This window comes from Rhodnius prolixus, unplaced genomic scaffold (genome assembly GCF_049639745.1).
Source record: "Rhodnius prolixus isolate KJV_2025 unplaced genomic scaffold, Rpr scaffold_6, whole genome shotgun sequence".
Lineage (NCBI taxonomy): Eukaryota > Metazoa > Arthropoda > Insecta > Hemiptera > Reduviidae > Rhodnius > Rhodnius prolixus.
In genome coordinates, this window is record NW_027411634.1 from 32076197 (window position 1) to 32096405 (window position 20209).

The 20209-nt window shown below is 31.9% G+C and overlaps 2 protein-coding genes across 10 annotated transcripts in view; one reads left to right on the plus strand and one right to left on the minus strand.

Moving 5' to 3' along the window:
* Positions 1–766: 766 nt before the first annotated feature.
* GCS1 (mannosyl-oligosaccharide glucosidase) lies at positions 767–7307 on the minus strand. Its single transcript, XM_074142116.1, has 11 exons — positions 6955–7307; positions 6723–6880; positions 6474–6651; positions 5780–6064; positions 4946–5238; positions 4540–4755; positions 4266–4442; positions 3983–4177; positions 3331–3474; positions 2085–2390; positions 767–1985 (listed from the first exon to the last, which is right to left on the minus strand). The coding sequence occupies exons 1-11, from the start codon at positions 7156–7158 to the stop codon at positions 1691–1693; spliced, it is 2451 nt and encodes an 816-aa protein (XP_073998217.1). The 5' UTR covers positions 7159–7307; the 3' UTR covers positions 767–1690.
* A 21-nt stretch (positions 7308–7328) lies between these two features.
* neur (E3 ubiquitin-protein ligase neur) overlaps positions 7329–20209 on the plus strand; it is a 130952-nt gene continuing 118071 nt past the window's right edge. For 3 of the 9 annotated variants that reach the window (XM_074142124.1, XM_074142127.1, XM_074142129.1), the window contains exons 1-2: positions 7329–7418; positions 7513–7632. In XM_074142124.1, coding sequence (XP_073998225.1) covers positions 7602–7632 — 31 coding nt within the window. In that variant the 5' untranslated portion in view covers positions 7329–7418; positions 7513–7601. Of the gene's footprint in view, positions 7633–11871; positions 12029–20209 lie in introns of those variants that run through there. The other 6 variants (XM_074142123.1, XM_074142125.1, XM_074142128.1 and 3 more) reach the window with 4 other exon arrangements.

Genomic DNA, 20209 nt, shown 5'->3' on the forward strand with positions numbered 1-20209 from the left:
TAAAAAGATAATTATTGGGATTGGGATTTTGGGTAAAACTGCGAATTGCCATTTCTTTTTTGGAATATTATTTACATATATTCCAATTAAATTGCTTTGTAATTATAATTCAGTGATTTTTCAGGACAACCAAACGAATAAATTTTCGACGAATGTATTGTATAAAAAGATAGTGAAAATCACTGAATCGAGCTCACCAAATAAAGCCTAGGACAATTAAGTAAAAAACTAAGTGTTGAGTTACATTCCTCTTGTTCCGGTTTAGCCGTATTATTCAGCTAATAGGCCGAACATAAATGTGAAACGACACTTTAGTCGATTTACACCAGCGCATAAAGTTTTTAAAATTTAAAGGAAATCGTACGAGACATTTTCTAGGAAATCTGTAAAAATAAAAAAAGTTTTACTTATGTATAAAGGAACTTGAAACATAAATTTCTGTCACGTACCAGTTCCATGGTGGTAGCAAAACTGAATAAAAATATTAAGTTTGAGTTATCAGCAATTTTAAGAAAGAAATTTGATGATTTTCTGAGAACTGTCTTTGTATGCCGAAAGATAACAGTGTAAACTCCAAAGAAATTGAGCCCAGAATGTATTAAACAAAAATAAATTAATTAAACTGTTTTAATTAAGAGATGAAACTTGTGTTAGTCATAAGAAGCAATATATTAAACATTCTGTAAACAATATATTAAATATATTGAACTGTTAGATCATAAAAAGCTCATGCGTAATAATGATTTAGGAACATATAAATAACACCTTGGCTTTAAGGTTTTTATTAAATTAAACAAAAAATCTTATAACACAAATTTATGTACAATTTCAAAAAATTTTAAATTAACAATTGGAAATCTAGAGCCAAGAATAAATTTTCATACCTTATTTAAAAATTGAAGGTTTTGTACTTTACCATCCAAACAATTGAATTTACTTTCTACTGTACAAAATTTATATTCTAAAAGGGAATAATGGTTTTCTAAATTGTCGGGCCTTTTACTATGAGGTGAGTTCTTCGACAAAGAACAAAGTAAATTGTGTTATATGGGAAAAAAATCTACATTCCTTATGTTATGGGTCCACTTTTAACTATCCAGTCTTTCATTAGCTGCGGATAAAAAAACGCAGTGGTAGCTGATAACGTAAGGCAAAAATCAAGATTCTTCAGAAGACTTGCTCTTGCTATTCCTAAGAAAAAATTTATGTTCTCTTCATAACAGAATACTTTTGTTTTTAGCACTAACATCATATTATCAGTAGAACTGTCACAAATATTCATTGTCAAATACCATATCTGACAACCATGCAGATACTTAAAAACGCATCAATTGAATGTAACACAACTAAAGGTACAGAAGACGAAGAACTGAGTTTCGATAAAAATTTTCTTGTGGTAGTATAATTCATTTGCAACTTCTGTCTACTGTTATTTTATTTCTTTAGTTATTAAATTTATTTCAGTTTTATGCATTTTAATTTAACTGTCATTTTTAGTAAGATGTAATGTACATTCTTCTTGAAAATATTCCTAAATGAATGTATTCTGCACAATATAGTCTCAATTGATATCAATAATACTTAATTTTCTTCTTTTCTTCGAAATGAATTAGAAGTCTAACAAAACCTTGCAACATTAATGTTTGTACAGTTCTAAAGAAAAACTTAAAAGTAGCATCATTATCACATTTCAATACATTTCGGCCATGAAGAGCACCACTAGTGAAGACCAACCAGTGAAAGGCCTTGAACCTTCACCAACGCCAGTTTTATCATTATAATGCTCCCATATATATCCAGATTTTTTAAACTGTTTATATATATTGTTGATTAAATTGCTTCGAAGTTGGGTGTACAGTTCTGAAGCCTGTGTTTGGTAAGGACCTGAAAGGTGGGAATAATAATGCAAAGCTCCCAATGCAAGATAGTTCATGTTTATCCAGATAGCTCCTCTCCAATATGGGCCGTCATGCTCAGTATTATACCTTGAAGAACAAAAAACGATTACAAACATAGATTATTAGAAATAATTTGGTTCGGGGTAAAATAGAAAAAAAGTAATACTGTATATACTTAGAACTTACCTATTATACAAGGGAGATGATTTCGCCAAAGATCTAAGGCCATAATCAGTCCAAAGGAGATTAGGATTTCTAAGATCAGTCAGTATTTTCTGCAGCTTATGCGAATTAGTAGCCAGAGAACGAACAAAAAGTGGAAATAAGGAGACATATCCAAATGTTGTATCTATGTAACGTAGACGAGGATCTGTAAGAACTACGCGCACCAATTCTTGTTGTTGAAATGTTGGAGGCCGAGATGACGAAGGAGGCGGTGGAGGAGGTCGTTTTAGAGCCACGTCATCTGTATGCATTCCATAATCTGCATATCTAAAACCACAAGCAGTAACTTAAATATCATTAATTTCTTTATAACTAGGTTAAAGTTTTGAATGATATTAGAAAAATGGAATTTGTTTACTGACGACTATAACTTACAGCTTGTTGAGCGAAACATTTCGATGGTCTGCGTCTCAATTAGTAGTGGATAAAATTATAAAAGAATTTAACCGAGCATAATGATTGCAAATCGCTAATTCCTAAAAAAAAAACATTCAAAAGATTTTCTGAATCACTCTATCTTTTCGAGGTCATCTAATCAGGTTTCGATATTAGCTCATAATTTTGTTAAACAGTGAAAAAAACCACATTGTACGCATCGAAGAAAACCCAAAAAGAGTGATAATCGGAGACCGGAAGAGTGGGGTCAGAAAAGTTATGTAGATAATGTTATAATAGAAAATGCTAGTCAGGCTCAATGTCCGAACTTAGTTGACCATGCAAATAAGAGGGAGGGAATTCTGAGCTGACCAGGTCCAAGTAATGGGTTGTAATGCCAAGGGGTTAGTTAGTCAAACAATGGGAGAATGCCAAAAAATAAACACTCATATTTAAAGTGTATGCAACAAAGTCCAATACTAAATGCTAAAACAGTTTAATTTTAAAAGTTCCCTTGAAATTCTAAAAAAATGATTCATTTCTGAAAAAAATATCAGCGCTGCGTGCAAAAACTCACTTATACTTAGTACTTTTAAGTGAGGAGTTACAACTGATTACCAAAAACGTACACACTTAGCGACCACAAGTGACTCTGGAGTTGAAATTGATGACCAAAAACGAATACTGACTCAATTCAAAAATTTATAAACAAAAATGATAATATTTAATTGATAATGACAATTAGTTTATGATCCTCTTAGACTTCAAATTGAAAAATTGATGAAATCAATGACAAATGAAAGACAAATTGAGAGGAGTTAATATTCCTTACCTCGCAGTAGCTTCTGACCAATGCTGAGAATCTAAAAGAGTATTATCCGCTAGGAAGCTGAAAGTATCCACATATTTATGCCCATCTCTATTTAGAAGTTTGGCCAATTCAGCAAGAGTGACGGCACCAAGCATAACCCAACATCTGCAAAAAATTTATTTAAGACGTCAATTCTTTCGCAAATTTATCTGGCCAGGAATACAATCAACATGCGCGTCACGACTGATTAAATCAAAAATATTTATAAGGTTTGTAATTTGTAAGAGATTTTATTAAAGAATTCGGAATCATTGTTTAAAACAATGAAAAAAAAGTGATTTTTCCAAAAGTAAAAACGGGGAAAAAATAGATTGCAGTAATTTTACAAAAAAAAAGGACTCTATCTGTATTGATCTACACAATTTGCCTTTAAACTAAATATCAAGTCTCAGTACTACCTATGCTCAGATTCAAAAATTACTTTTCGCAATAATAAAAGAATTCTTGCAAAATATTTGTCCTGCCCTATTTTTTAAATGACTCTCTTAAGCATTACGGAAGTATTTATTTACTTTTTATGGCATATTTCTCAGACATTATCAAGTTTATAATTTTTCTCGGGCTTCAAAATTTATTTTAAAACTTGAATGGCTGCCCTGTATGGAAAACCTACCTGAGGTCAAGATGTCTCTCATCATCATTAGGATGTGATGCTCTTGGGTAATCGTCTAGACCAGATGTTAATGTTTTAGGATTGAGTTCTCTAGTCGTTTGTGAATCACGACCTCTCCACCTATATGACCCAGGTACAGGCCCAGATTGTGTGGAATTAAACCAATCAAACCAAGCTACCAGTCTAGGATACAACCTATAAGAAAATATCAAAATATTTAACAAAATACATCTCTGTACTTATGACATTAATTAACAATAAGTAACAAATAGAAGTATCTAACCTGTCCAACACACCTAATCTATCTTCTTCAGTCAACCGCTCGGCGTAATTGTGTATAATGAACCTCAAAGTAAGAAAAAATGTTGGAGGATTAGCATTTGTATTTGTCTGAGTTATAAATTCTTTAGGAACTTTAGCTTCAGCTTCACGGCCTAATATTTGTTCGCGAGGAATCCACCTTAAAGGATCAATGTTTTTTTTAATTTTTATTTTAATAAATTACATTTTTAATACATATTGAAGAAGTATGATTAATGAAAATAGGTTTTACATACCCTTCTACATTCATTAAATCAAACCAATGACTCATGATGTCCAATTCTAAATCTATGTCCCAGGCAGCAATTAACAACCCATGAAATCCTTCATCCCATAAAAATCCTCTTGGAAAAAAACTTCTTGATGGAACTGCAGTAAAAAGTGGTGCCTTCCAGTATGGTACAGGCGCTTGGGTATGTTCAGATCTAACTCGTGACGCCCCATAAAAGTAACTGAAACATTTTAAATGATAATGGACACCCTTAATAATTTTAATATTTATAAATAATCCTTTAATTTTATTACAATATTATTCATCAACAACATACTTCTCTCATCTTCTGATAGTTCTATGAACTATAACTCTTGAGTAACAAGACATTACAGCCAATAAACAGATTATTTTAATCAATCAAAACTTACCCAATGCCACCAATGAGGTTGCTGAAGACAGTTTTAGCAAATTTTATATAATTCCTAGTAAAGTTCTTTTCGCGCAATCTAAATGTATCTTCAAATTTCCGATTGAATCGAATGGATTTTTCATTCAATTCATTAGAAAAAACATCACCAGTTAGAGTATTTGGGCGATCTATAAAACTGCCAGATTCAAATACTGCATCAAATTCAAATGGAACTTTGACTTCCAACTGAGTTGCAATGAAATTAGCAGGTACACTTTCATCTTTAAAATGGGTCAAATCTCCAGGCAAAACCTAATAATAAATATATTAAAAGTGCATTATTTCAACAAAATATTAAGTATTAACATTCTAATCTATCTTAATGTTTTGCAGTAAAAGTTGGATTTATCAATTAATATTCAAGAATAAATCTAGTTGGCCCCTCTGCATACAGTACAAAACCCAAATGAAATCCTTTAGAGGTGAACACCTCAAATACGATTCAAATGCCACTTCTTCAAAAATCTTTGTTTCCCAGCTGTATAACTCAAACGAAATGTATCATGATTCCCTCAATACAAAATTTAGACATGACCGAGATACAATCTACGAAGCTACACTGTCACACGTACACATACACCTTTTAGATCCAATGTGGAGGCTTTACAACCACTACCTATACCTATAAGATCCAAAAATTATCCTAAGAATAATAGTATATTTTCGTCATGAGCCTTGGAGGAGTGTAATCGTTTAGGAAAAAATCTCAAAAAGTAAAAAATTTAGTTTTATTTTTCCAGTTTTACTCTTAAATAACGAACTTTCAAAAATGCTTTCATTTTACCATACTTACATAATGTTTCTTCCTGGTAGCTTTATTAGAAAGGGTAGAGATAACTGTCTCTTTTAAAAGATGGAATCCTTTTGCCTCAACGCTAAGATAAGATTGCTGCTCAATATTCCCCGTAACATTAAAAAGTCGAATTACAAAAGGTCCAAGTTCTTGTGTTTCACCCACAACTCCAGTAATTGTACCAGAATAAGAAGGGTTAATTCGCCCTTTGGTTTGTGGCTCGATTGCTGTATAAAATATAAGATTAATGGTCTCTCCTAAAACAGCAGCACTTGCCTCACCTTCCTAAAATGATCAAATTTAGTTAAGTCATTCATCAGGATTTAATACAAGTACTGTTCCAGCAAAATTAATAAATAATAATAATAATAATAATAATAATAATAATGACAGGTGGCTGGCTGTGATCTTACATTTTGATGAGTCTTATATTAAAGAACATCCTCTGATATTCTGTGACCAAGATGGTTGTCTTAAGTATTGTTTGTATTCATCTTAAAACGTTTTGTTACCATGAATTATTTGAAAAATATTTTAACATTTCATTATTATTACTATTATTAAAGAATAAATTGAAACAGTGAAATTCTGCTTAATCAATTAACAGAAACTGAAATATTATCATTTTCTGAATCTACATTCTAAACATTTTCTTTCCCTTTTAAACAAAATATTCCATATACATGGATTGTACCTTCGGAGTAACCGAAATCCTGGCAGTCCAATCTCCGCCATGAGTACCTCCGAATCTTTTTACGAAGGAAGTTGTAATATTGAAGGCTCCATCAATAATAGTTTGTATACCGAAACTTTTTCCATCATGTTGCAGCCAAGAATAATGTTCTAAGTTGTCACCTTGCTCACACCAATGTCTTCAAAATGAAACACATCTATGGGAAAAAAGTAATAAGTAAATTATTTAAAAAAATATGCAAATTATTACCTAATGCCTTCTCCATTGGGTCCAAGCCTCCTAGGTAAATACCACATAAGCCCCATCACAGGAGAGTAAGGTTCTCTTGTTCTCATCCCAAAATAATTCCCAGGCCTATAACTACCCCAATATCTGTCAGGAACAGCTAGACCACTCTTAACCACTACCTAAAAAAATTGTTACTATATATACATTCAACCGAAACCAATGCTATAATGAAAATACGGTACTACTTTCTTACCTTTGTACTATCAAAAGGAGTGTTAACTCTAGTTTCTAAGTAACCCTTATATCCTACACAACAGGCTATTCCTAAACAAATAAATGTTAGGATTGTTTTAATAGAAATCCTAGACGAAGTTTGTTCTTCGGCATTCTTTTTGCTTTCATTTTTTTCACTTTTTCTAGATTTTTCAGAATTTGGAGTTTTTCTAGGTTTAGACATGATTAAAAATCTTATACGATTAAACAATACATAATTCGGTCACCAGCATTTCACGTTGTCTAATGTATTACAGTTTTGCTTACAAGTTTGCCGACACGTTTGCAACACTTAAAATAACCTCATGATTAGCAATCAGCTGAGCGGAGTGTTTGTTGAGTGCTGAGTATGATAATCATTTTCCCAAAGCAGTTCGGATTGTTAACAGTAGATAGCGCTATGATAAGGACAGAGGAATTCGAGGTTGACTATGTGGCTATGGCGTAATTTAATACTTCTCTTTTTACGTTCTCTTTTATTGCAGTTTAATTTGAATGTGGGTAATTTTATTTACAATTCTTATTGATGCACTTCTAGTAAAACCAGATATAGTGTGTGCTCAAGGAATTGGTTCTAATCTTCATTCTTTATTTAAATTTATGGTCTTATTTTGATGAATATTAACCATGGGACTGATAACCAGCAACCCAAATAATTGTAAGTATTTAATGTTATGTTTTTATTTTAGAATTGTTTAAAATAAGTTAATTAAAGGTTAACCTTAATTGACCTTCCATTTATTTTGGTGGATAGTGTGCCATTATTTACATGCTACTCACCTTCTGTCAGCTATTCATTTGATTTTATATTATCGTACGCAAAGAATATGCGCATTATTGTTGAATTTGATTCTTCAACAGTTTCTCTGAACGGTGACTGATTTAAACTGGGTTAATGCCCAAAAACAACGATAAAAAAGTTATAATTAATTTAGATAATTATTGGTAATAATTTGTTTTATTTAGTGCGTAGAACAGACATTTTATTTAGAGACGTTAGTTAGTCTGCCGTTGACTATTGTAAAGTTGAGCATACTGCTAAAGTATCTGATTCCGCAATGCTGAATTATTATCCGTCATAGCATGCTCGTTATCTTCAACTCCATTTATATAATTCAATGTTGGATTCAATAGGCTTTTCTTATTGAGCATTTAACTTCTATTGAACAATTTTATTAAAGTGAATACAGTTAATGCACTAAGTAAGTCCGTGTAATTTCAGTCAGAATAATACTGTCAGTAAATAGAAACCAATTTTGTAATCAAAAACCCCATGAACCAGTCACTGGAGATCGTTGAAAATATTAAATCGATCTGAATGAACGAAGAAAAGCCAGCAAACGAAATTTAAAAAAATCATCTAAAATTTGAAGATATTATTATTGAAGAAAATATCATTCAAAATACTTATTTTGAACCAGTTTTGTTAGTTTCTTTTCCCTCATCCGATTTGTGATTTCTTTTTCGATAATGTATTTTTGAATTTGGCATTTACTTATCGTTTTTAAGTAAAATATCTTTTGATTCTGCTAATGATTTATTTTAAATACAAGAAATTAATACTTATGAATAAAATAGATATTAAATGATCGTCCATTTAGTACCTGGATATTTACTTAAATTAACTTCGTAAACTTCCTTTAATTCTAAATTATCGATGTAGAAAAAAAAACCTTAAAGAACCATTCAGGAGGTACTTGCCTGATTCTTTTTTACTTCGCCCGTATGGATGTTAAAAATCTTACCAGGTGTTTTCTCTTCGTTATTTTACACCTGTTCTGTCTTAAATGTTGTGTGAGGTCACCTTAAATTTATAAAAGAGGGTCCATGATTATTCAAAATTTAATTTTAATTTTTAATTATGACATTTTTATTTTGTACGTTGACTTCCTTGGCTTTTGAGAGGCTTTGAATTAGAACCTCTTCAGAAAATAGTAGACATCTTTATTTTCAGATGTTTAACAATAACTAAAGAAAATTACACATGCTACAAATGTATCTTCCAATTATTTTATAGGTATATCTTGCTACTTTAGTATTTTTAATTGATATTCTTAAATCAATAATTTTCCTCCTTTGGCTTCTAATTATATGGGTCATTCTTAAAAAGTAAGTTTAGAATCTGGAAGGCCTACATATTAGTTTCTGACATCACGTATAGAGAGCATGAGAGTTCTAATTTGATGTTTTATTTTATTTTTGTGATTGACATTCCTTTTATTAGGTTCTTATACAACCGCTAAAGGTATTAACCAAACTCTTGCAGATCATAATTTCATTTTTATTTTGGTTTTGTATTTTATTAATTTTAAAACAAAGATATAATGATAATTTAATCAAAATTCCCAATTTGTGGAACTATTGATGAATATTTTGCCTTTTAAAGTAATAATAATTTAGCCATAGCCATTAACCATAAGTGGATGAGTCCTTTGAGGGTTCCATGGGTATGGTTATCGGACTAGGATATTGCCGTCTCAAAGCTTTTCTCCTAATGCCCGGATACTCAGACTATAAATACTGATAGTTATCAGAAAATCAATCTTGGTTGTCTGTAACTCGTGAATTAACTTCAATTCAAGATCTGGATAGCCTGCAGTGCCGTCCAGAAATCAAAGGAAATTAAGAATCTAGAAGTAATTATCCTATCTTAGCAGCCCAAACGCTAGCACTGTGTGGGAGAATGTGGAGTTTTCTAGCTTACCGAGACATAACTCGGATTAGCGACGTATATATCTTCGAGTTCGTCATTCTGACTTGCACCTTCCGGATCTTCACGGAGACAATAAGTTTAAACTAATTATTCATTAACGAATGATGTTATTGAACTGGTTGATTGATGTTACTGTGATATTTGTAATATTTATTTTATAGCTTAAAGAGACCGTGTTGCATAATTATTTAATAAATACATTCTCAGTAACAATCTCATTAAGAAAATGACCGAGTTGTGCTATCAATACAGAAGTAATGGTTCGTTTGGTTATAAAGTAAGAGAAGGAAAGAAGTTTAAACAGATTTATAATTATTTTCTGTTTCTAAACCAATGGAAATGAAGCTGCATTAAATACATTTTAATTCTCATTTCGAGGTTTTTATCCTGGAACTTCTAAATTTCATCCTTGTTTTCTCAAAAAAGTGGAAATAATATAAGCTCATTAAACTGTTAGACAAAAAGTAATTATACAAAGTTGACATGGACCAAACACACAGTTTTTTTGGGATGATCATGACTTTTGATGATAGTTTTACTAGCCAACATCCCCTCTCATTGTGTGTTTAAGAAGGTTAGAATATTATGTTTAATTTCATGCTTTTCATAGTTTCTTATTAGCAAATATTAAAATAATGATTATTAGAGAACTGTGATTTTTACAAAAAAAATCAATAAATATCTCTCAAAATTATAATGTAAGAAGACCAATCATGAACTATTATGATTGGATTATTTTAATTGACCTTTGAGTTTAATTTAAATTGGCTCAACATTATGTTAACTTGGATTTTTTATATTTTATATATAATTATATTTTAGATAATTAAGATAACTTGTTCGCTATTATTTTGTTAATTTAACTTTTAAGAGTTAATGAACTTCTACATGCTTGTTTTTTGAGATAGAAGAAAAGGAAGGAACTTGTTTCAAAAAGTAACTTTAAGCATATTCTGGTATATATTTTAAATTTGAATAAAAAAGGTAACCCATCTTTATTTATTATCGTAACAATCTAGTTTTGTTTTTTGTGTTTCTTTGTTCTACTATAATTTCATTTTTTTTTTCAAGCACAATTAATTTTCATGGACAATTGCGAAAGAAAAAGAGTACTTTTTTCTTTAATTTTTATTTAACTGTAATTATAATTTGACAATAATAAGCATTCTTATGTAATGAAGTTTACATTACACACCACCCGTCTTTATACACCTCTTTGAACCGTTTGTGAAACCGAAAACGTAGAGAAAATACAAGTTAAAATCCTCATTAAGTAATTAACCTCTATTCTCCTTGCTGAAGTCTCTTTAGAGAAGTGAATGGATACCCATTAAAATCTCAGTAAGCGTTCAATTTTTAAAAAAAGTACATTGTTAGTGTAGTGGTTTTTAGAGTTTTGGGGGGGATTTTTTTGTCGTTAAAGTTTACAAAAACTATATATTCAGAATAGTACTCGTATATTCAGAATTATTTCTTAATGATCTAATTGTCGGCTTGGAGCTGAAAGAAAGTGTTAAGGAACATGTGCGGGGTAACGGCATTTTTTAAGCCACACGGTCTATCGGGGATAAGCATCAAATTGTCGAATTAGCTCTGGGAAATGTTATAAAAGTGATCGTGGCATTTTTATCTGTTGGAGAGCAGCAGTTTTACATCTTGCGGTTAGGCCCTTGTAAATACAGGCGCAGGAAATTTTGATTGGTATCTTATAGGTTTAATTGTACATTGAATAATCCTGTCTTTTCAAGAATCTACCTAAATCAATATGAGCTGTGGTTTGGCATTCACTTTAGTAATTCATAATAATCTTCCTGTTCCTCCTGTTTAACTCTTCAGCCTAGTATTAGGTACATAATGAATATTCATGTTTCGAAAAATAAAATGAAATACTGGTATTATAGTAAGAAAAAGACTTGTGTGAGTGTTCTAAAGCAGAATTTTGAAAAGTGTTATGTATTTTATAATTTAGAATATATTTTCCTCCATTGTGCTCGTTATTAATTAAGGTTTGTTCTTGTCTTCCAGTTGATAGGTAAATAATTGAAGAAGTGTTGAGGTTTTATAACCTGTTACTTCAAAACTGCTTACTAGACCTGAAAATGAAATTATGACATAATTATTACTGTAGCAGTGGACTTTTTCTCATGACGTAGCTCAGCCATTTTCGTTTTGAAATTGTAGTGATTAGGCTTATATTAAAGTTAAAATGCGACAACTTATACTTTTAATTGTAATTAATCATTGTGTTTAAAGTTTAATATTTATTATTGGTGAAATTATTAAATTAGTAAAGTGGATTAGATATCCAGAGAATTTCGTTAAAATTGCATTCAAATTAGAGGTTAGTACCTTTACAGTAATTTTTACTTACGTTTTCATAATGAGTGTTTGTTCATGGATTTATTTTGTTTTCATCAATATTTCGCAACGAAACATTTTAATTTAAGAAAAAACAATTAGGAGCACCTTTTTTCTCTTAAATTGATAGAATTGGGCCATGGAAGTGAAATATTTCCGGAGTTTTGATTTTGTTTTTTTACTTCCTGACAAATGTTTTGTACCACTTTTTCCGTATTACTTTCTCTTGCTATTCGTTTAATCAAAAGTCTATAATTTTATCCTTCCGTTTTGATCGGTTGTCTAATTTGTTTTCATTTATCTTACTGATTAATTCCTTTTCTCTTTAATATGCGCAGATCTCAGTTTTTTTCTATCATTGAATAATTTATGAAGATAACTAGGAATATATATTGTAACTTCTATATATTTTGCCTGTTTAAATTTAAGTTGAGCAAATTTCGTTTATATATTTTAAAAAAATAGGTCTTTTACAAGGATTCTCCATTTCATATTAAGAAAATTAATAAATTTGGTATAAAAAGTGCAAAACTAATCAAGAATGAATTCCAATTAATCAAATTGTAGTAATTTTCTCCTTGCTAATTAAGATGCAATGCCCTTCGAATTGCATTTCTTTGGGACCCAGTTTAATGCTGGATAAACTGATTTATTAGTTGACATTATTTATTTAGAAAAAGTATCTCTACTTTTTGTCATCTCAGACATTATCTTAATTTGAGATTTACAGAAAATATAAATTTCATTATTTATATTGATTATACAATGCAGGTAAATAAGAACGGTGGAGTGATTTTGTATTTTCCTCTATTTCCACATCGTTGGACCTTATGTAACGCTGTTTTATCTTAGTAATAAAATAAATATATTCTATAGATAAGTGTAATTAGATTATATTTTTTGTCGCGGTAGTGGGCTAGTTTCAAGAAACAATTTTCTTTTTACGGATCTTTTCTTCGGTCGCCAATAGTGTTTCAAATTGGCCCATCTTAATTTTTTTTCTGGTACTAATTTTCTGCTTCTGAAGGGAAAAAATACATTAGGCCGCGAATACAATATAATTAAGGAGGTGTGTGTGGAATTTAAACTGCTAGTGTGCCTTGTGAAATTGTTAATAACTGTTGATGGTGCACTCTGTGATCAACACCACTTAACTATTACATTACTAAGTAGGTTCTGTTTTTTGACGATAGAATTTTATAGTTTTATTATTCTTATTCTTAGTTAATTGAATACTTAGTCCAATGCTTTTTTTTTTTTTTATACTGTTTTAAGTAGAGTATTATTTTGGCAGTGAAATCAATTCTAGGCAAAGTAGAAAAAGATGTATCAAAAATTAGGTTTCAAGGCTGTTCTTTTCTTTACAAACAAATCATTGATGTTGAAGTAGTTATTGTTTTAATTGCCATTGAAATCTGCTTCTTTGTCTTAATAGTTTTGTACTTTTTTTAGATGATTGAACATTTATTTTCTTTTTGTCATAATTTTGAGAAATGTTTCTCCTGGTGTTCTACACTGGATTATTGACTGCTGAATTACTCAACGTTTCATTAAAAATATTTCTCAGTTAATATTATTTTTAATTACTTTTTTGTGGATTACTCTTGAATTAACACTTTTACTGAATCTTTTTTAATTCTGCATACTCGTCAGTTCTAAAATGCTGTACTTTGCATCCTAGGAAGCGATTTTGTTCTTGATCTTAAGAATTGATTTACTCTACACATGAACCTACATATATATTGTTGGAGATGAATATGTCCTGAAAGGACAGTTTCTGATGTTCTTATTCTCTTTCTTGATTAGGTATCATTTATTGGGGTTTTGGTACCTTCTTGGTACTTCCTACCTCGGTTACCACACCATACAACCTAGTAAAGAAAAGGAGAAAAGCAAATTGTGTTACTTCGGTAAATAAAGCAATAATCGTTTGTGAAAAGTGATTTGACTTCATCATGAACAGCTGTACAACTCTGTAGACGGCTGTTTTTATTAGTATTGTGGTTAACGTAAACAAAGTGGGCCAAACAACATCAGGCCTCTCCAGGTGTTAAAAAGGGTTAAGTTGATTTGTCGCAAAACTGTTCAGTTTATACTGTCCAGGTGGGTTCTAGAAATGTGTGCATATTTGTGTATAATGTACGTGTCTCAGCTGGCCGTTGTTCGTTCTTTCTCTATTAAAAGTGGAAACATCTTGCTTTTAAAACTCTTTCGCTCATAGTTTATTTATCTTACTTCTAGTAAGTGGAAGTACAGTGATAGTGTCCAGGTTTTTTGATAAGTTTTCACCTCTGAAAATATTTTGAGGTTACCTAAATCTGATAGTTTTTAAAATGGTATGTGTGTAAGAAAACAAAATCCTCTCAAATCGCAAGAACTCTCATATTGCATGATTGGGTTCCAACTATCTTAAAACCTAACCTAAATTTGGTGGTGAATCACTGAAACAGTAGTACTTTGTTGAGGACGAGTATGTGACTGAAAATAGCGAAAATACTAATTAATGTTGATGATGATGGATGTTGATCAGATTTGACTCAATCAAATAATCATTCAATATTGTTTTTTTTTTTAATTTATTTATAACTTTTATGTTTTTAAAAAGAACCTGCAGTAGTACTTGTCACGTCAACACTCTCTCTACATAAACGATCGACCCTATTTTTATTTATTTTTCTGTTCGTATATAAGACCCCACCATATTAACTTATTGTGCAATTATCAAGGGCAGATGTTTTTTACTTACCACCTGTACTTTATCAAATTCACCTTTCTACGTTCGTTCAGTGTTCTCATTTATTCAAATAACATTTTATTAAATATGAGGGTCGTTTGAAAAATCCGTGCAAAAATAAAAACTACTTAATTTTTTGGGGTAAACCTTTTTTATTTTTCAACATAGTCTCCTTTTAGGCTTATACACTTCGTCCAACGCTGCTCTAGTTTGTTGATCCCTTGCGAATAATAGGATTTGTCCAAGTCTGAAAAATAGCCATTCGTTTCTGCAATCACCTCCTTGTTTGAATAAAATCTTTTTCCCGCCAGCCATTTCTTCATATTGGGGAACAAATAGTAGTCCGAGGGAGCCAAGTCTGGAGAATAGGGGGGATGTGAAACGAGTTGGTACCCTATTTCCATTAATTTTGCGACCACAACTGGTGAGGTGTGAGCTGGTGCGTTGTCGTGATGGAAAAGGACTTTTTTGTGGGCCAATCGTGGGCGTTTTTCTTGCAGCTCGGTTTTCAAACGGTCCAATAACGATGAATAATATGCACCTGTAATAGTTTTACCAGATAGTCGATGAGGATTATTCCTTGCGAATCCCAAAAGACAGACGCCATAATCTTTCCGGCCGAAGGAACGGTCTTCGCCTTTTTTGGCGCAGATTCCCCCTTGGTAACCCATTGTTTAGATTGTTCTTTGGTCTCACGAGTGTAGAGATGTATCCATGTTTCATCCGCAGTGACGAAACGACGCTTAAAGTCCTGCGGATTCTTCTGGAACAGCTGCAAACCGTCCTTGCAACACTTCACACGATTTTGTTTTTGGTCAAGCGTGAGCAATCGCGGCACCCATCTTGCGGATAGCTTTGTCATGTCCAAATGTTGATGCAAAATATTATGTACCCGTTCATTCGAGATGCCCACAGCACTAGCAATCTCACGCACCTTCACTCTTCTGTCATCCATCACCATATCATGGATTTTATCAATGATTTCTGGAGTAGTAACCTCAACAGGGCGTCCAGAACGTTCAGCGTCACTTGTGCCCATATGGCCACTCCGAAAATTTTGAAACCACTTATAAACTGTTCTAATCGAAGGTGCAGAGTCACCATAATGTTTATCAAGCTTCTCTTTAGTCTCCTGAGGCGTTTTGCCTTTCATAAAGTAGTGTTTAATCAACACACGAAATTCTTTTTCGTCCATTTTTTGAAAATCACTCGATTCAAACGAATGCCAAACACAAAGAAATAGACCGATCTGGCTGAAACTTGGTGTGTGTTCTTCCAAGAGATGCTACTAACTAAACATAACCTCGATACGCGCCAGTAGTGCTATCTCTCTGACTTTGCACGGACTTTTCAAACGACCCTCGTATAATTGAGAATCGTCTTATTTTATTAAATGTTTTATATTTATGATTAATTTATGAAATTTTTGGTTCACCCGGAAGTACGTAATAATGTTTAAGGTATCTTAATTATAAAAAGTAATCACCCTTTAAAGTCAGCTGGTAAAATGCATTTTTTTATTGATTGGTTTTACTAATAACCTATCAAACTATGCTGCTTCGTGAGGACTCCTACCTCGATACTTATGTTATGGCAGACAATATAGTTAGTTACACCAAGTTATAACCGATTATATCAATGCATTCATTGTATGCATTGCTAGAATTACCGTTTTGAGAAGAACAAAAAAATAGTAAGAACATGAAGTAGGTAATAAAAAGATATTTTATAAAAACAAAAACACTTTTTCTAGATTTAATTTGGCTTTTAGGTTGATACTTATCTTTCTTTTGCTGTGAATTCTTTAACAAGAGCAATTTCACACAGTTTTCTGCTGAAAATACATACATCATTTTTACCTTTATACACTTCTTGGTAATAAACAGAAATGGTAGCCAGTCGGTCGTGCGTATCCAAACTTACAGATCTTTCTCGCTCATTCATTCTAGTTTTCCTCAATTCCTCAACAATTTCACAAATCTCTTTCCAAAAGATTTTCTTTTAAACTTTGATTACTAACAGTTTTTCTTCTTTTTTTTAAACAGTTTTCCGGAAAGAATTGATTTTAACACGAGTTCTGCTAGAGTAAGCAGATGATGCTTTCCTTTTTGAATTATGAGTGTCCACTTCCGCCATTCACATTCAATGTTCATCCTATTTAGGACGACTAAATCTGGTGCTAAATGTACTAGTTTTTTTTCCGGTTATTTTTATTATTGACTTATGATCAGTTGCCACGGCAGCCGAGCAGTTAAAGACGAGTCCCGCCAAGCTACGTATTGTGCTACTGACTGGGTTCGACTACTTATTAGGATTTTATTCAATTCTGGACATTTTATTGGCTTAATAATAGTTTTTCCGGATATTAGTCATTATTGGTTTGTAGTCCTACTTTGGAAAAGCGGAAATAGAATAGCTAAGGCACTGCAACCAAACGTCGCAATCCTCAGGATAAGGAAAAGTCAAAATTGAAGTAGTACTACAGTTTTTTAAATTAAGACCCATTATTATTAAGTAAAAACTAGCACAATCTAAGAAAAACAAGATGTGGCTTAATGCTTACAGAATTGAATTAATATTATTAAGTATTATTATGAAATATTTTTTCTTCACAATAGACAGGTGTTTTTACTTACATTATAAATGTACATGGTAATAATTATAAATATAAGTACAAGGAGAGTGACCTTTTATTATACAGAGGGGGGACTTAATGGACAGAATGCACATGAAGTTAGCAGCTGGATATGAACCTACATCTTGAGAGGCACCTGGTGTTTTGGTCTTCCAGTGTTAGACTGAGGACCCTCAGGTACTCAAGAGATATAGCTCAAACCTGTTATCTCTTTTTGTTGTAGGTTTTTTTTCCCCCACTCAAACTTTGGTACTAAATTTGGGTTTAATTTTTGATTGAAGCCTATACAGTTCTATTCCATACTTCTGAGGTGGGTTACAAAAAAAAAAAAATGTACGAGGTCTGTAAATTAAGTATTGAGACTGATTTTTTAAATTTTTTTATTCAAAAAGAATTACAATTCTATATTGTCACCTTCAAAATAACTTCCTTCTGAAGCCATACAGCGCTGGAGACATTTCTTCCACTCCTCATAGCAGTGCTCGAACTCCGTTACTGGAATAGCCTTCAACTGGTCCGGTTACAGCCGTTTGAATGTTTTCGACTGTCCCAAAATGAGTTCCCTTGAGGTGATTTTTCAACTTTGGGAAGAGAAAAAAGTCACAAGGACTCAAGTCAGGTGGAATAAGGAGGCTGAGGAGCCACAGGAATGTTTTTACTGGCCAAAAACTCAGTTTATTGAAATTGCTGTGTGACAAGGAGCATTATCGTATTCAAGTATCGTAGTTCGAGCACTGCTATGAGGAGTGGAAGAAACGTCTCCAGCGCTGTGTGGCTTCGGAAGGAAGTTATTTTGAAGGTGACAATATAGAATTGTAATTCTTTTTGAATAAATTTTTTAAAAAAATCAGTCTCATTACTTAATTTACAGACCTCGTATGTATAAATTAGTCTTTTGTTGTCAAGAGATAGGTTTCCCAAATTTGGTAAAAAGGTTTTGGTCGTCATGATGATTCTCTCTAAACGGTATATCGTGTTTCTTTTTTTAAACGGAAAATGATTATTACTTTTGAGGAACTCTGATCGCAGGAAATTCTAGAAGAAAGATGATTTATTTAAAAAAAATGACTCCGAATTCAAGAAGTTTACATCTTAAAATCGCCAATTTAGAAAATTTTGGAAACTTTTTCCATAGTTTTTCTTTTAATAGCTGTAATAAATTTAAATGTTTTAAAAAGAAAAATCCATTGTTTCAATTAGCTCAATTTACAGGATCTATTTTTAGTTTTATACATATTATACCATAATATAACTTATTTTTAACCTTCTCACATTTAACCTACATACAAAGAGCGACTGGAGGAGCAGCGAAGAAACTAAGTACCTCGTAACGGTAGTAGAATTGATCACGCTTCCAATACGGTCTTCTTCATATGTCACGACTTCTTTCACAAAAATTAATTAAAATCTCTTACATTAATTCAATATTTTGTTTTTGCTGATGTAACAAAATGGGTTTTGACTTTCCGCCTAAATTATTGTATTTTAGTTAAGTAAATCTGCATGCAACATATGTACCTTGGGCACCGCATTTTGCATCTCTATTAACAGCTATAGTTGTTCTATGTTTGCAAATATACTAGATTCTATTTATGAAATAGTAGGTGTAAGAGCAGAATGTCGCTTTAATCCTTAAAGTGTAGGGGATCCTTAATCCTTTCATTCTGCCAAATTTTATCAAAATTGGGCCAAGATTTACAGAGTTATTAGTAATAATAATTTTGGAGAGGGGCTTTACATACATGGGGCTAACTCCTCCCCTATTCTATGTACAGCGTCGAGACCCCCAAAAGGCACATCTACATAAAATTCCGAATCGAATGACACCTCATTCATGAAAATCGGTTCGCGCGTTTAGGCGCTACGTTGTTTACAAAAAAGGTAACAAGAACATTTTTTGAAAAGCCGTTTTTGCTCATTTTCGGCAACTTTTTTCTCGAAACCTATTAGATTTGGGTTGTTGCAAAAAAATTACAGTTATAAAGGAGGATTTACCCTATATTTTAAAGAAAATTTGGGAATTTTATCTTTTATAGAAAAAGAGAAAAAAATTGTCAAAGTTGGGTGTTTTTCAACGTTACGCTTTTTCGTGCAGTTTTTGATGATCAACCCTTATACAACTGTCCTACCGGACAGTTTTAATATGGATTCCTTTATATTAGAAGTATTTATTTAATAAAAATTAATATTGTCCTCATGGCGCTAATGGTTGTCTTTAGATGTCGATGCACCCAAAAGGGGAAAACAAAGAAGCTAAACTTTTTAGTTCAAAAAGATAAAATGATTGAAGTCAAATCCGTGTTTTGCATAATAACATTTTACGATGAAGGATGCTCGTTAAACTTTATAAAAAAACGATCTAATGTTTTCTTCAACTTCTTCTACTAAGAGATTAAATAATCTCTCTACTTTTAAAATGTGTAGAGCAAGAGAGAGACTGGACAATCCCTACTTATACTAGAGTGAATGCCAAAAAAGTAAAATAGTGACTTTAACTATATCTTAGAGAGGATGGGTAGATACATGTTTGGGAGAGATACCTCCAGGGGTCTGCTGGACCCTGTACGCTATCAGAATATATAAAAATATTTCTTGGTTACATTATTTATGTTGGCCGAGCAAGGAGTTCGTATTACATTTTGTAAAAACTATATAAAGTTTAACTATTTTTTCTTTTTCTTTCTGGTATTTCGGTTTGACTTTAATTTAAAGTAACAAAATATGTAACCCAAATAAATCCGATGTAAACGCTTTAAGATTTGGCTCCTTACTGAATTCCCAAGTTTTTTAACATA